Source organism: Rhizoctonia solani, chromosome 3 (genome assembly GCF_016906535.1).
Source record: "Rhizoctonia solani chromosome 3, complete sequence".
Lineage (NCBI taxonomy): Eukaryota > Fungi > Basidiomycota > Agaricomycetes > Cantharellales > Ceratobasidiaceae > Rhizoctonia > Rhizoctonia solani.
Window position 1 is genome coordinate 1,288,006 of NC_057372.1, and position 13,695 is coordinate 1,301,700.

A 13,695-nucleotide genomic window follows, 5' to 3' on the forward strand; every position below is an offset into this window, starting at 1 on the left:
GTGCATATGTTCCATGTGTGATTCTGCTGACAAGTTACGATGCATCGATATAACCGATTTTTGCCAGACAGACCAGTGGTTACGGAACACTATATGGGCTTTGGTTGAAAGTTCTTGGAATGTTAAACTGTGGTACCAGAGCCCTGGTTTTGGCCGTGTATATATAGTCATCATTTGTTGTGTTCTTCTTAATCTTGACGCACAAACTTGTCGACTGATGGTCTTTCTTATGAATTCAGTATCCTTTGGTACTCTAAGTCTTGGCGCCGTATTATCTGCTTTGACATTGATAACAGCCAAATTATACACACGTAACCGGCTGCCTCTGCCCCCTGGTCCACCCAAAAAATCATGGCTTTCGGGAAATGCTGCGGATATGCCAAAAGGACATCCTTGGCTCAAGTTCACAGAGTGGGCAAGGGGTTATGGTAATTTTTTTCCATTGGGGCTTGGCTGCAAATATAACGTTGTTTAGGTGATATCGTGCACCTACGTGTGCATACCAATAACATCATTATTCTATCGTCGTATGAAGGGATCTTGGAGTTGTTTGAGAAACGAGGGGCTCTGTATTCCCAGCGCCCGAGAAGGATGATGATCCTCATGTACGTCGCGCATTGATACTATGCACTATCACTTGACCAGAAATCTGATTTCCATTTTAACTTTCAGGATGGGGTGGGGCAAGCTGATCGCATTCACTGGGCACGGAAAAAGGTGGAAGGCATACAGAAAGTACGCCAACTCGGGCTTCAGTAAAACGGCTGTTTTAAAATACCACGGCGGACAAACTAAGGACGTCCATGTATTCTTGCAAAGACTCCTCAATAGTCCTGAAGATTTTGCGAAACAATTGAACATGTAAGCTCAAATCATGTCTCGCAGGGGTACAAATTTAATTAATTAATAACGCAGGTTAGTCGGTATGATTATCATGAGAATAACCTATGGCTATCAAGTCCAAGAAGCGGGTGACCCCTTTGTGACCATCTCGGATGAAGCAATCGCTTCCATGTCTACTACCGGCGTTGCGGGAAGATATCTGGTTGACAGTTACCCATTCCTACGCTTCCTACCTACCTGGCTACCTGGTATGAAGTTCAAAGCTATGGCACAAGAATGGAGCAAGCTCCCTTATCGGATGGTCGAGGAGCCATACCAATGGGTACGAAAGCAGATGGTGCGTGTGGACCTTTGAAATGAACCCAGACCTCAAACACACCAACCAACCTTTTTTTTTTTAGAACGAAGGCAAAGCCGTTCCCTCATTTTTGCTGACCTCTTGGATTCAATAGGGAACGATGAACATGGCAGATATGGCCAAGTGGACGGCCGGGTCCATGTACAACGCTGGATCACACACGACCGTCAGCACGCTTAGCAATTTTATCTTGGCCATGGTCCCGACGTCCTGCAAAAGGCGCGTGAGGAGATGGATCGAGTGGTTGGCACCGATAGATTACCTACGATGTCCGATCGGCCCAAGCTGCCTTACTTGGAGTGCATACTACTAGAGACAATGAGGTGGTACCCCGTCACGCCATTGAGTACGTTGTATTTGGTCATGACTTCGATTAGATTTTACCTTTGAATTAGCGGTACCACATAGAGTCGAACGCGAGGACATGTACCAGGGTTACCGTATACCAGCAAATTCAACCGTTTTTGCGAACATTTATGCAGTACGTGGTCTTTTTTATGGTATTCATCCCTGACACATTTTGACATGTAAATACGAACACTGTTCATGTGTGTAGATCACTCGGGATGAGCGGATTTTTCCAAACCCAGAGGCCTTCATACCAGAAAGATTCGATGGAACCCAACCGGGCCCTACACCTTTGGACCCCAGAGAGTTTGTCTTTGGGATTGGGAGGCGTATATGCCCCGGAAACACTGTCGCGGATGCCACGATTTTTCTCGTGATGGCAAATCTGGTTGCGACAATGGACATCACAAAGGCTAAAGACGAAAACGGGCATGAGATCGAACCCCAAGTTGTGAGAACAGGTGGTCTAGTGAGGTAGGAGAAGTATGCATAGCGAGAGCATGGGCACTTACAGACTCTCAGTCAAACACTACCTTTCAATGTTCAATAAGGCCTCGCTCCGAGGATTCAAAGAACCTTGTCAATTTGTGTCTGTTGGATCAAGTAAGAAGCGCGCTCAAGAAGGGCGACAGTAACTTGGGTTCATGCGCATATAACTACCATGACAAAGCCATGCCTCGGGTGCGATTCGTACAAATCCACATAAAAGCTGCTAGTACTAGTATTCATTGTCAAATAGATGCACTAAAACATTAGCTATAAACCCGGACCTAAGATCTACACCTACAGCCTTTACCGCTTTAACGAAGACCCAGACACCAGCCCCTCCACCAGCCTAAACTTCCACCTGAAGCGCTTTCTTTATTACACTCCACATTCTCCTTCCCTTTCAGATCGAAGTACGGAAACGGTTCGATGCGCGGGACCAACCCAGCCTTTCTTGTTCCTCTTCCCAAGCATTATCATCCAAATACCGGTCAACGGCCATGGCTTGCTTCCCTTCTTTGGAACGAGTATCAATCATGCGTCGCTTTCCTTCTTTTACATCGACATCTTCCACTTCAAGTAGCGATACATACGTTTGAGCGATACCCCAGTCGGTTTCTTTGGTTATCGCCTGAAAGGCCTTTCCCGCGCGTTCTTTTGCGCGAGCCTCGGATCGTTGTTCGAGGTCGGGTGGAGGGGGGATGGTGCACGCGAGCCTGGAGGAAGCTGGAGTGTGGTACGAGTGATATGTAAAAGGTGTGGTGTAGTCGTAAGAGTACTCGATGGGAGCTTGTTAAGCACACAAAGCTGTCGTGGCTACGTCGCTATGCGATAAATAAACGGAGCGCTGGTCCCGGTCCTACGAATCGGTGTACTCACATCTACCCCGTGTTTCAATGCGATTCCAGTCACAGTGTCGCGAGGTTTGATGTAATACGTATACGATTGAGGTAAAGCAGAGTTTGCTACACTTGGTACTTCTGTAGTCTCGAGCACCTTTGGTGGAGTCGGAGGCCTATCATCTACGGCGTCAGGTTTGACATGCTTCGGTGCCAAACCCGAGTCATCCTCCTCGTCGGAATCTCCCAAGATAAACGTCTCGGCCTCGTTATCTCTTCCGTGCTGTACAACCGGCCGATCTCCACCCGGCCGATCTTCGCTCGCACTTTGAACCAATCCAACCCCACCAGACAGTTCAAACAGGGATTATACCTCCGTAAACGGGCGTTTCTTGATAGGCACCGGTCGCAGATATACCGCGAGCAACAGGGTGTACGAAAACTCGACTCGAGCGCTTTTGGAGAGAGCTCTTGGGCACAGGCAAGGCAGAGAGGGACTAGCACTGAGGTCATGGTCAGGTTCAAGGAGTGGAGATCGGAAACGGTGTTGCACGTGATGGCTAATTGGGCATGCGTTATGGGATTTGATCGGCATAAAGTTCTGTGGCATGAGTGGAAGCTGTTGGGCACAATAATATGACCCGCTCATCGGCGTGCCTCGGTGCAAACAAGCCAAACTTCGTCCTTTACGCTGGTGGGACTGGATATATGCGCGCCAAAAGATGTGGTAAAACTAGTACTATTGGTCCCTGTTAACAAACAATCACGAAATAACATAACAACAGGAAATCCTACATTGCGCGAATACGAACAAAAGACAGAAATGCGCAACAACAAACATGTTTGAAAAAAAAAGCGATCTAGCGATCGAATAAGAATCAGGTGAGATGGGAGAGGGGGGAGGGGAGGAAGGGAGAAGTGTCCTAGCGCCTATGCTTCTTCAGTCGGCGGCGCAGTTGTCTTGTGAATTGATAAGTATCGACGGAATTTATTGACCAAGGTGTGGATATGCGCTTTTTCAGCCTCTCGAGCGTGGCTAGTACATCGGGCGAAAGCGAACTCGAGAGGTTCGGGCTGAATCTCTGCGTCTGGACCGAGTACGCCGACTGCATACTGACAGGGCGAGAATCCATGAACCCAGGTCGAGAGGGAGCACTCAAAGTATTCGTCGACACGCGTTTGGCAAGATGGTCGGATAAGCCGGGAAGGGGAGGGAGCGGGATGGGTGGTGGGGGCGATAGCGGCGGGAGAGACCCGGTAGGAGTAGGGGGCGTCGAGTTGCGAGTCTTGGAGCGCGCAGAACGACTTGAACGGTTAGAGTTCCGGGTCGTAGTTCGGGAAAGCGAAATGATTTCGACGTCTGCGGCTGAACTTGCGCAATGAGCTTTTCCCCATCCTGCTCCTCGGGAGTGAAAAATGCGAATCGAGGCGTGGAGGGCGTTCCGGGTATGGTGGGCAGCTGACGGTCTGAAACGGCCCTGTTTGAATGGGTCCGATCGAACAAAGGTGTCGGCTGCGAAGTGGCGCTCGTAGGGGATTGCAACCCGCGCGACGTGAGTGGCTCGCCCAAGGACAATGGCCGGAAATGGTTTGAGCGCGAAGAAATCGTCACGTCGTCCCGGTCATCGATGAAGATGGAAGACGAAGCACGGGACGAACGAAGTTTGCTCTTGGGCGATCGCAAGATTCGCAGTCGATGGACGAACTGGGAGACATGGGCGTCGTGTCCTTTTCATTCTCGGGCTCCTTGTTGGATGCGAGGTAGAGCGAAGAGTCTTGGATCGTTGGCTGTGGATGGGTGTCTCGACGCTTTGGCTCGTGCCTTGTGATGTACGGCGACCCGCTGCTGCTTCTTCTTCTTCGACGTCTTCTGAAAATCAAGAAAAATGCAACAGCCCCAATTACGAAAGCACCTGTGGGCAAAAGGGAAGGAGGCGGGTTAAATTATTTCATATCCTCCTATCAAGCTGAAACTCTCGGAGCGTGGACATACCAAGTATCGTGGGAACTACAATAGCAGCAACAGGAGGACCCGCGGCGCCGCTGTTGTCGCTCGTGCTGGTGGTCGAGATGGGTGTGGATGCAGAGAGCGAACTAGAACTGGTAGTTTCCGTTTGGACCGGGACAGACGCGGTCAAGAGTCCAGTGGCGCTTGGGGTTGTGGTCGGAACAAACGTAGCGGTAGTAGTAGTATCAGGCCGCCCTCCGACTCGGTGGAACTGAACGTCGAGCTGGCGGTACGGCTCCTAGAAGTAGAAGACCGCGAGCGCGACGACCGGGTGGACGTGAAATATCCGAATCAGACATTGTCCAACGACTTGTAACCCACCCAATCAATCAGCCGTGTTCGAAATTAATTGCACTTGTTTTCTAGCGCACCTCATTGAATTCACTCGTCCAATATGTAGTAAACCCAAATTTCCACAATTTATGCGCCTCGAACTCAAACTTGACCCTCCCAGCTGCTCCTCGAAAATAATAAAGAACGACAGAAAAAAAAGAATGACTTTTCTCCAAACACTGGAGCAACAACAAGCGGGCGAGGGAGGGGGGAAGGAAGAGGAAGGGAGCAAAGAACCAAACCCGAACCCACCAAGGGCACAATATATACCGCGAATGTGCCGCGAATCCCAAAAACTCAAAATCAGGGCGGATCACAATTCTTCAAAAGTGTACCGTCATTTGTAGAATTTGGACACTCGAGGGCGTACGGAAATGGACCGATCCGTCGTAGCAACGTCAACTAGCTGGGCACAGAACCGAGAGATGAAACGGACAACAGTGCCTAATACGTAGTGTGTTGTGTGTGCTACCGAGCAGAAACAGACCTTGTGGCTTAATGTGTTCTTCCGGGAAGAATCGAACTTGGGGGCAGCATTCAGTACCGGTGAAATTTAGCCGGAACAATAAAGAAAGTCCGTCATCACTCGTTTATCTTTAATTTATCTATCATTTAGCTTTAATAAACCAACTTTGCGATCGCGATCAGGTACGACATCGTAGAGCTGTGCAGGCCAAACAGGGGGTCAGCAAGAGGGGAAAAGAAAAGGTACATGCGCACAAGGGGTCCTCCCTCGATACTGGCAAGCGACGATCAATGAAAAATCCGGATCCTGGATCGGGAAGGTCGACGGTCCCTTGAGAGCTTGCGAATTGCGTCAATTGCGATCACTGTTCGGACAAATAGATTCGCTGGGTTTGTACACTGGTCATCCCGATTAGAGTCATGTTCTCTCGGTGAGGTAAAAGTGCATTCAGTCACGGAGCCCGGTGGCGGCGGGGGTCGTTCCTTGCAGCTGCCAACACCCACATCAACTCTATTGCCCGGCGCCTCGACTCGGTCTAGGTCGATCATCGCGTGTACAATTCGATAATTTAGCATACCCAATATCCTATCTAACACGCCAGACGAGAAAAAAAGAAAAACATAAAACACAGACACGAGGAACCAAAAAAGGACCGGATTATTAGCGCAATGAACGACCGAACCGAAATGAGCGACATGGCAAGACATGGACACAAAAGTAAAACGTATATCGTTGATTAATAGGCTCTTTTTTTGGAGGGAAGGAAAAAGGCGGAAAATGTAAACCCCCCGAGTGCACGACGAGTCCAAGAAATTTATCGCAAATAGATGCAAAGTTCAATAAAATCTATGATGTCGATTCGCACACGGGGAAGAGCCAGAGATAGAAAAATGAGAAAGAGGGCAACGATACGGGGAAAAAAAAATAAAAAGGGAGAGCATAAAGTTCAAGAGAAAGAGTGCACAACCAGGGGTAAGGCTACGACTACGAAATTGCGATTGTATGAGTGAGAATTGCGAGTCCATTTATGTAAAAGAAAAAAGTCTGAATGTCCAAATTCAAAAAAGCACTAATGCACCCATCATACTGCAAAAAAGAGTTAGCACAGCGTCGAGATAGACAAGTGAATTGAAACGAACCAGCGAATTCTTCGGGAACGCGGTTGGCCATTTGGTGATGTTGGCATCTGCAACGAGTCGATCAACACATGCTCACAGCCATCAATAACAAACGTACTCGTGTAAACATCACGATGATCATTAATGTATTGGGCAGTGGGATAATCCTTTGGATCACATCCAACGTTCTTCTCGCCCTTGCGTTGGTACACGCGAACATAGTCAACTTTGAGGTAGCCGGGGAATTGCAAGTTGGCGGTATCGACCTTCTGGAACGACTCGGAAATGGCCAAGTTTAGGACGATCGACATGGGCTCCTCTGCAATCGGCCGCGACGAAATCTCGGCCATGGCGTCGGGACCAACCGCGGCGGCAGTCATGCTGAGCGACTTTTTGCCGTTGGCGAGCCAAGTAATGTACCCATCCGAACGCTTATTCTTGTTCCCGTAATACTCGAATCCAAACGTCTGGAAGTTGCCCTGTGACAACTGATAGATATCCTCGGGCAGAGTGGTCAAGCCCGAAACAGCCTGTTGGCTGTGCGATCAAAGAAGAAAAAAGGTCAGGTTGTCATGTCCGAAAACGGTAGGCAAGACCAAAACAACATACACAGCAGAGCCTCGATAGTCATTCAGGAACGTAATGCTAGTATCCTCGACTTGGATGGCCGACTCGTCAAAGGTGTAGTTGTAGCTGAAAGGAGCAAACTGAGCTGATTGAGACACTCGACCGCCATCACCCTGCTTATTCTTTTGTGCTTCGAGGGCATCAATTTCCGGTGCACCACGCCCCGTGGATGGGTTGGGACCGGGGTGTTCACTCGATGGAGTATTAGAACATGTGCAGGCGCTAGGGACAGACAGATGTCAGTTGGCGATGAACTTCCGAGATTAGAAAGAAGCGGAAGATTGAACTCACGAGAGCTTTTGGCCAGACAGCACAGACAACTGGTAGTCGTACTTTTTCGTCCCACCACTGGCATTGGTTACCGGGGTGCCATCCTTGCGCGTTTGGTTCGGGAAAGTGCCAATATCACAAGAGTCATAGCTATTACTCTCGATTAGCTTGTGCTCGTCGTCATCCGTTACTCAGGCTTACGTATAAGGCCACACGCCATCGGTTGTTCCACCATAGCCCGGTCGTCCAAGGTTACCCATAATCCATGCCTAGAAATAAATATGGATTAGGTGTGTTCATACGAGTTGATTACTCCACGTACTCCGGGCCACTGAAAACAAGGCAATTAGATAATCGTTTTGGACAAAGAAAAAAAATCACTCACGTATCCTGGGACATTGGCTTCTCCTGGCAGGGACAGGTTGACTGTTTGTGACAGGTGTCAAATGCGAGGATCATGAAGCGAAAAGTGATGACCCACACTCAATGTAGCCATTTGTAAAACAAAACTTGTTCCAAGATTGAAGCATAGCGGAGCGATAGTTCAAGTCATGGTTCAACACCTGCTCGAGGGTAATGACCAAGCTGCCGTCCTTTGTGATTGCGTTGCCTGTGGGAAACTTTAGTAGATTATTTACTTGGAATGCGAAATACTGACCGGGATCGTACCACTCGAGATCCTTGGTGGCCCAGTAGTTGAGATCAACGGCCTCCCAGAAGGGATCATCACCTAAAGAAGGATTGGTCATGATGGAATGGGGATGTTGGAGAAGGACTGACCAGGGTAGAACGTGCGGCCGTCTGTGTTGAATTCGTCGGAAAAGACGAGCTCGTATTCTTGACCGTCAAACCCCGTGCGTGTCATGGCTGATTGGGGGGTGTCCTTGTCTACTAAATCAGGCATGCGTGTGCTACAAGGCGAGACAATGAGTTTGGTTGATTAGCGCGTGAAAATGAGCAAGCGCACAGTGATGCCACTTGGCCGGTAGCGTTTACTCTAGCGGGGACCTTGAGGGGGCCGTTCTGAAGAAAGCTGACGATGGGATAGCTGATGAAAAGAGCAAGGAGGGCGAGTATGACAAGCAGCAGCATGCCAACGTTGAAGAGCCCTCGACCGCTCCATGCAAACTTTTCCCGGTAGCCCTTTGGATCTGGGGTATGGAGTGCATCGTCGTCTTCGGGACCCTCGTAGAGCGGAGCCCAGTCGTCGCCCTGATCGAGGTATTCGACTGCGGACAAGTTCGCGTGGTGATAGGCAGCTGGGTATTTGGAGTCCGAGGCAAATGAAAGGATGGAGCCTGCGGATGACATTGTGGAAAACCGATTGTTGACCGCGGTCGATGGGGGACGCAGGGGCTGTGCAGTTCGAGAATGAGCAATAGCACGCCATGCCGAGGGTGGACTCACGGCGTGAAGAGTGCTGTTGTGGCTATACGACAAGTGCGCAATTGTCGCGCGGGGATCGTTCTCTGTGCTGGTGCGACTGACCTCTGCCAGCTCGGCGTTGAGTCTGGACGAACCCGCCGAGGGAGGACGAGACCGACGCTGAGGGATTTCCGCATTCGGATTCAGCGGACTCGACCGAGTAACGTGTGTCGATGCACGTGCTCCGTTCACTGTGCGGTCCAGCGGTGTCGTGGGCGAGTTCGGTGACGTCGGCACCGGGTTGTATGCGGGTGCACCGGGCGCCATACGGGGCTCAGGCGACGATGACGACGACGACGATGATGATGCGGTAGAGGCCATGCACGGGCCGCACGGGGGGACAGGGGAACGGAGAGAGTGACGAGGAAGGAAGGGAAACACAACCTCGTACTCGGTCGACGGAGTCTTCAAGTGTCGCGCAAATTCACTATCGGGCGTTCCATGGTCGCACTAGCCGCTGCTGACTCATCGTGGATTTGTCCCTGCCCCTGTTCTTGTCCCATTTGATCCCAGCTGTGCGCCAATCCCCGATATCCGCTTTGATCCATTCTCCCATTCTCTATCTTTGCTTGTTTGTTCGCCGCGAAATACCTCGTTGGCCTGGCGATACCGTCTGTCCTTGGCAAGCTGATAGATGTCTCGCGCCTGTCAACTATCCAAGGGCCGGCGCTTGTTTCCCTATCGCAAGCTCCCCCAATGCATGCATTCATCCATATTAATTTCGTTCCGTACTTGTATATCCAATATAAAATGTACACCGTGTCCTATTTTTACCCCTCAACACAGCCCTTTGTCGCTCCGTCCCACCTGCTCCCCCACAACACGCGCACGACTTGTACGTCCTACACATCGATAAGCCACACCACACTTTCATCTTGGCTTTCCGGGCGTAAATTTTTCCCTCACGTAAATTAGGCGCATTCATCATCAATTTAGGCGCACAGTTACCGGCTCGGCCAAGCTTTCAATGGCAGTGCCATTCGAGTCCCCCCCGAGCGTCTAACGCACGCAAAAAAAATACAATACAAATACCGTGCCCTGCCTCCTTGCCCCTGGCCATCATCACATCCCCGATCTGCAGCACAGCGTTTTCATATTTCCCATCTGGCATGTGTGAATCCTCAAAGAGGGCAATGTTTATACTTGTTTGCACATCATAATGTATACCGGAACTTGCCAGTCACCAGACTTGGGACCGCGCCAATAATAATGACGAAGAATGCACATGTCTACGACCATGTCTCGACGAATGGTGTTGGCTGCTCCTAGCGTGAATGCACTATCGAGGAGATATGCAACAGCATCCACAAACAAATTTGTTCGCATTGTCGAAGTAGGTCCTCGAGACGGCCTCAAAACGAACCCACGGCGATCCCACAGCAAGTCAAAGTCGAGTTGATAAACCGGCTCGGTGCGGCGGGAGCAAAGATCATCGAGGCGGGCAGTTTTGTATCGCCTAAATGGGTTCCCCAGGCAAGTCCTCGCAAGCCCACCCATTTTCTTGGAAATAAAAAATACTAATGGATTGGGATTGGGATTAGATGGCGGGTACGCCCAGTCATTCATCACATGCACCGTCTCCCGGACGTGCGTTATCCTGTCTTGGTACCTAATATGAAAGGCCTCGATACCCTCCTCGACCTCCTCGCAAACACCAAGCTCGAACCGACCGCCCAGCCGCTTACCGACGAAATCGCCGTCTTCACAGCCGCATCCGACGGATTCAATAAAGCTAATACAAACGCGACCGTCAAAGAATCCCTCCAACGACTCGCACCCGTGGTCCAAAAGTACGTCTTTTCAACGCAAATAAAGGGGGAACCTCCCCCGACCCAGCCCAAATCTAATATGCGATCATTGCGAGTACAGAGCTCTCGAGAATAACCTGCGTGTAAGAGGGTACGTAAGTACTGTCATAACATGTCCTTACGATGGTGCCACCGACCCCCAACGCGTGCGAGACGTGACCAAGGAACTCGTTCAAATGGGGTGCTACGAGGTTAGTTTGGGGGATACGGTCGGCACGGGCACGCCGGAGAGTATGAAACGGATGTTGAACGAGGTCGTGAAGGATACCAAAGTGGAATTATTGGCTGTGAGTCCTCAATAAGAGCGATCGTCAGGGTGTGTATGTGTGCGAGGGCGGAGGGGCTGATCAGAAGTTTGCCAGGCCCACGTAAGGTTTTCATTGGATGAAATTCGGCAAGGTCGGTGGTTGACCCCGCTCATAGAATCATGATACGTTTGGGATGGGTATTGCGAATGTTATGACTGCAGTCGAGGTGAGTGGTTCTTATCTTTACTTCATTATTACCCTCATGGCTATCTTTAGGCTGGGGTAAGAACTGTTGATAGCTCGGGTTAGTACATTACCCCGCAATGGCTGTTATTCATTTCTACTGACAATGCGGCCACAGTCGCCGGCCTAGGCGGATGTCCTTATTCACCAGGTGCGACAGGAAACGTGGCTACAGAGGTATGTATTGTGTGCTCCCTCTCCGATAATCCCCAAATTTCAATCACTCATGATTATTGGCACCCATCAACCCTCTGATATTTTACATTGATTCCACGCGCGTGCGCACTACTATTTTCCCTCACCGAATAACCCATCAAATATGTTTTGGTCCTCATTCCGCAGGACGTCGTTCATGCTCTCCATGGATGCGGCTACCAAACCGGTATTAATCTACACGAACTCGTCCGAGTTGGAGCATGGATCTCCAAAGAGCTCAAGCGTGACAACTCGAGTCGAGCAGGGAAAGCCCATCTGGCGAAAGAAGTGCGAGGAAAAGGGGGGCGCGAGGTCAAGTCTTTGGAGTAGATGCGCATACAGTGGAGCAAAGTGGGGCCGATTTATCCATGCTCTCTCTCTCTCCAGCTACTGTATAGTTGCCGAGCACTGGTTAATAAATCATGTTTTTACCCGAGATATTTTTGGAAGGATGGGTGTTGTGATATAGCGGATGCTTCTTTTTCTTGACAGTGCTGCGTCATGTCATGCTCCTCTTTCGATGTGTGCTCTAAGTACATGATGTCAGAGCTCTCGTTACCCGCAGTTCGTGTACATGTGTGCAACGCGCACATGCGTCGAAAGCTCCAGGGATCGGGGGGCCTACCCGGCATCGCTGCTGCCAAGCAACTTCCTCGGCGGGGTTATTAAATACATCGGGCACTTGAGAAGTCTTCTGATAAGTTCGAAATTCTCATGTTGGGATGTGCATTGGATTATGATTTTGTATAATTTAATTTTTATTACAGCCGGGCGTTTCGGAGCATGTCATCATTAACCAAAGCCGGTTACACATGTCTAGCGCTAGCCACCAACATTGCCACATCATTCGATTAATTTCACACATCCACCCGAACCCGCAAACGATCACAAAATGGCCGAGGTCGGTATTTCGTCCCGGAAATCAGCTGGAATTATACTCAGTCCCCATCTATGTGTGCTAGTCGAATGAAGCATCAAGTTGGCAATCCATTGAACAGACCGAATGCGAGGCCGCCAAGGGTTTTGGGCCCAATGACGGAGGCGAATTCATCGTTCGCTCAAAAGATAATATTGAATTCTACATCCACCCGACCGTACTCAGCGTCACTTCGCCCATATTTAAAGATCTCATGTCTGTCGGGAGCGGCGAGCGCGTGGTAGAACTGACAGAAGACGCCCAAACGATCCGACTGATGCTCACGTTCTTGTACCACCAACATCGACCGGGGGTCGAGAACTTTGATCTCGCAGTCAAGGGGTTCGAGATTGCGCGCAAGTACGAGATCGAGCCCATGACTGACTGGTTAAAGTCTTTATTTTGGCTCGAGACGTCGACGCTTTACATGAGGAACCATCCGCTCGAGGTTTACGATGTCGCAAGTCTTATGGATTTGTGACATAGCCGACGCTTGTTACGATGAGTGTATACGCAAGCTGGACTTGGACGACGACGAATTATGGCTCAGTTTATCGCTTCGAGGCGGGACCCCAGATCGGCTCTTTTCCTCGTGTCCAAACTGGTTAAAAGACGGGCGATGATAACCCGGACGCTATTCACTAGCCACCTATATCCCATGAACCTTCTTGCACCCGAGTGGGACTTGACCCATCTTTCTGACAAGACGTTGGCCGAGAAACTAATATGCGACAAATGCCGATCTACATATATCGATATCTTCCACTCGTCCGTCTCTTGGCAAACATTTTGGGCACACCAGGCACAGGATATCTTGTTTCGCGAGCCCATGGCGAGCTGCGAGCGAGTGTTCAAGATTGGCTTCTTGTGCAAGCCTTATGACCATGAAGGCACAGAAACATTTTGCGAGCAGTGTTTTCAACAGATTCAGCTGAGAAGTCATGCAGTGTGGGAGGACTGGGCCAGTATGGTCTGGACATATTTTGGAGACAAGTTAAATGAGAGAATTTATTGAGATGGTGGCGATCATCTGGTTTATAGTGTAAAGGGGAAGAACTTTTTTGGTTTGCTGCATTTCCATTGAACATAGCTCAGGCCCACATTCTGGTCTTGAACCAATCGGGGTTACATTTCATGTATCATCAGTCTATATCAACAGCATGG

At 49.9% G+C, this 13,695-nt stretch overlaps 6 protein-coding genes across 6 annotated transcripts; 3 read left to right on the forward strand and 3 right to left on the reverse strand.

Moving 5' to 3' along the window:
* Positions 1 to 229: 229 nt before the first annotated feature.
* RhiXN_02802 (cytochrome P450 family protein) lies at positions 230 to 2,027 on the forward strand (the record flags this gene model as incomplete). Its single annotated transcript, XM_043322619.1, has 8 exons — positions 230 to 428; positions 476 to 605; positions 673 to 861; positions 916 to 1,180; positions 1,296 to 1,367; positions 1,421 to 1,547; positions 1,597 to 1,682; positions 1,758 to 2,027. 8 exons carry the CDS (start codon positions 230 to 232, stop codon positions 2,025 to 2,027), a joined length of 1,338 nt encoding a protein of 445 aa, XP_043178115.1.
* Positions 2,028 to 2,438: 411 nt separating this feature from the next.
* On the reverse strand, positions 2,439 to 3,484 carry RhiXN_02803 (uncharacterized protein; the record flags this gene model as incomplete). The annotated part of the gene is made up of 4 exons (XM_043322620.1): positions 2,439 to 2,813; positions 2,915 to 3,189; positions 3,248 to 3,371; positions 3,428 to 3,484. 4 exons carry the CDS (start codon positions 3,482 to 3,484, stop codon positions 2,439 to 2,441), a joined length of 831 nt encoding a protein of 276 aa, XP_043178116.1.
* Positions 3,485 to 3,797: 313 nt separating this feature from the next.
* On the reverse strand, positions 3,798 to 9,677 carry RhiXN_02804 (glycoside hydrolase family 16 protein; the record flags this gene model as incomplete). Its single annotated transcript, XM_043322621.1, has 16 exons — positions 3,798 to 4,387; positions 4,581 to 4,787; positions 4,868 to 5,120; positions 6,821 to 6,867; positions 6,918 to 7,336; positions 7,409 to 7,648; positions 7,718 to 7,846; positions 7,898 to 7,965; positions 8,019 to 8,027; positions 8,082 to 8,122; positions 8,178 to 8,306; positions 8,355 to 8,426; positions 8,477 to 8,607; positions 8,664 to 9,052; positions 9,104 to 9,526; positions 9,573 to 9,677. 16 exons carry the CDS (start codon positions 9,675 to 9,677, stop codon positions 3,798 to 3,800), a joined length of 3,252 nt encoding a protein of 1,083 aa, XP_043178117.1.
* A 581-nt stretch (positions 9,678 to 10,258) lies between these two features.
* Positions 10,259 to 10,687, reverse strand: RhiXN_02805 (glycoside hydrolase family 16 protein; the record flags this gene model as incomplete). Its single annotated transcript, XM_043322622.1, has 1 exon — positions 10,259 to 10,687. The coding sequence occupies one exon, from the start codon at positions 10,685 to 10,687 to the stop codon at positions 10,259 to 10,261; it is 429 nt and encodes a 142-aa protein (XP_043178118.1).
* Positions 10,688 to 10,735: 48 nt separating this feature from the next.
* Positions 10,736 to 11,945, forward strand: RhiXN_02806 (3-hydroxymethyl-3-methylglutaryl-CoA lyase; the record flags this gene model as incomplete). The annotated part of the gene is made up of 7 exons (XM_043322623.1): positions 10,736 to 10,911; positions 10,991 to 11,216; positions 11,292 to 11,297; positions 11,353 to 11,403; positions 11,454 to 11,481; positions 11,539 to 11,597; positions 11,763 to 11,945. The coding sequence occupies 7 exons, from the start codon at positions 10,736 to 10,738 to the stop codon at positions 11,943 to 11,945; spliced, it is 729 nt and encodes a 242-aa protein (XP_043178119.1).
* A 562-nt stretch (positions 11,946 to 12,507) lies between these two features.
* RhiXN_02807 (The BTB (BR-C, ttk and bab)/POZ (Pox virus and Zinc finger) domain) lies at positions 12,508 to 13,012 on the forward strand (the record flags this gene model as incomplete). Its single annotated transcript, XM_043322624.1, has 2 exons — positions 12,508 to 12,516; positions 12,578 to 13,012. 2 exons carry the CDS (start codon positions 12,508 to 12,510, stop codon positions 13,010 to 13,012), a joined length of 444 nt encoding a protein of 147 aa, XP_043178120.1.
* Positions 13,013 to 13,695: the final 683 nt, after the last annotated feature.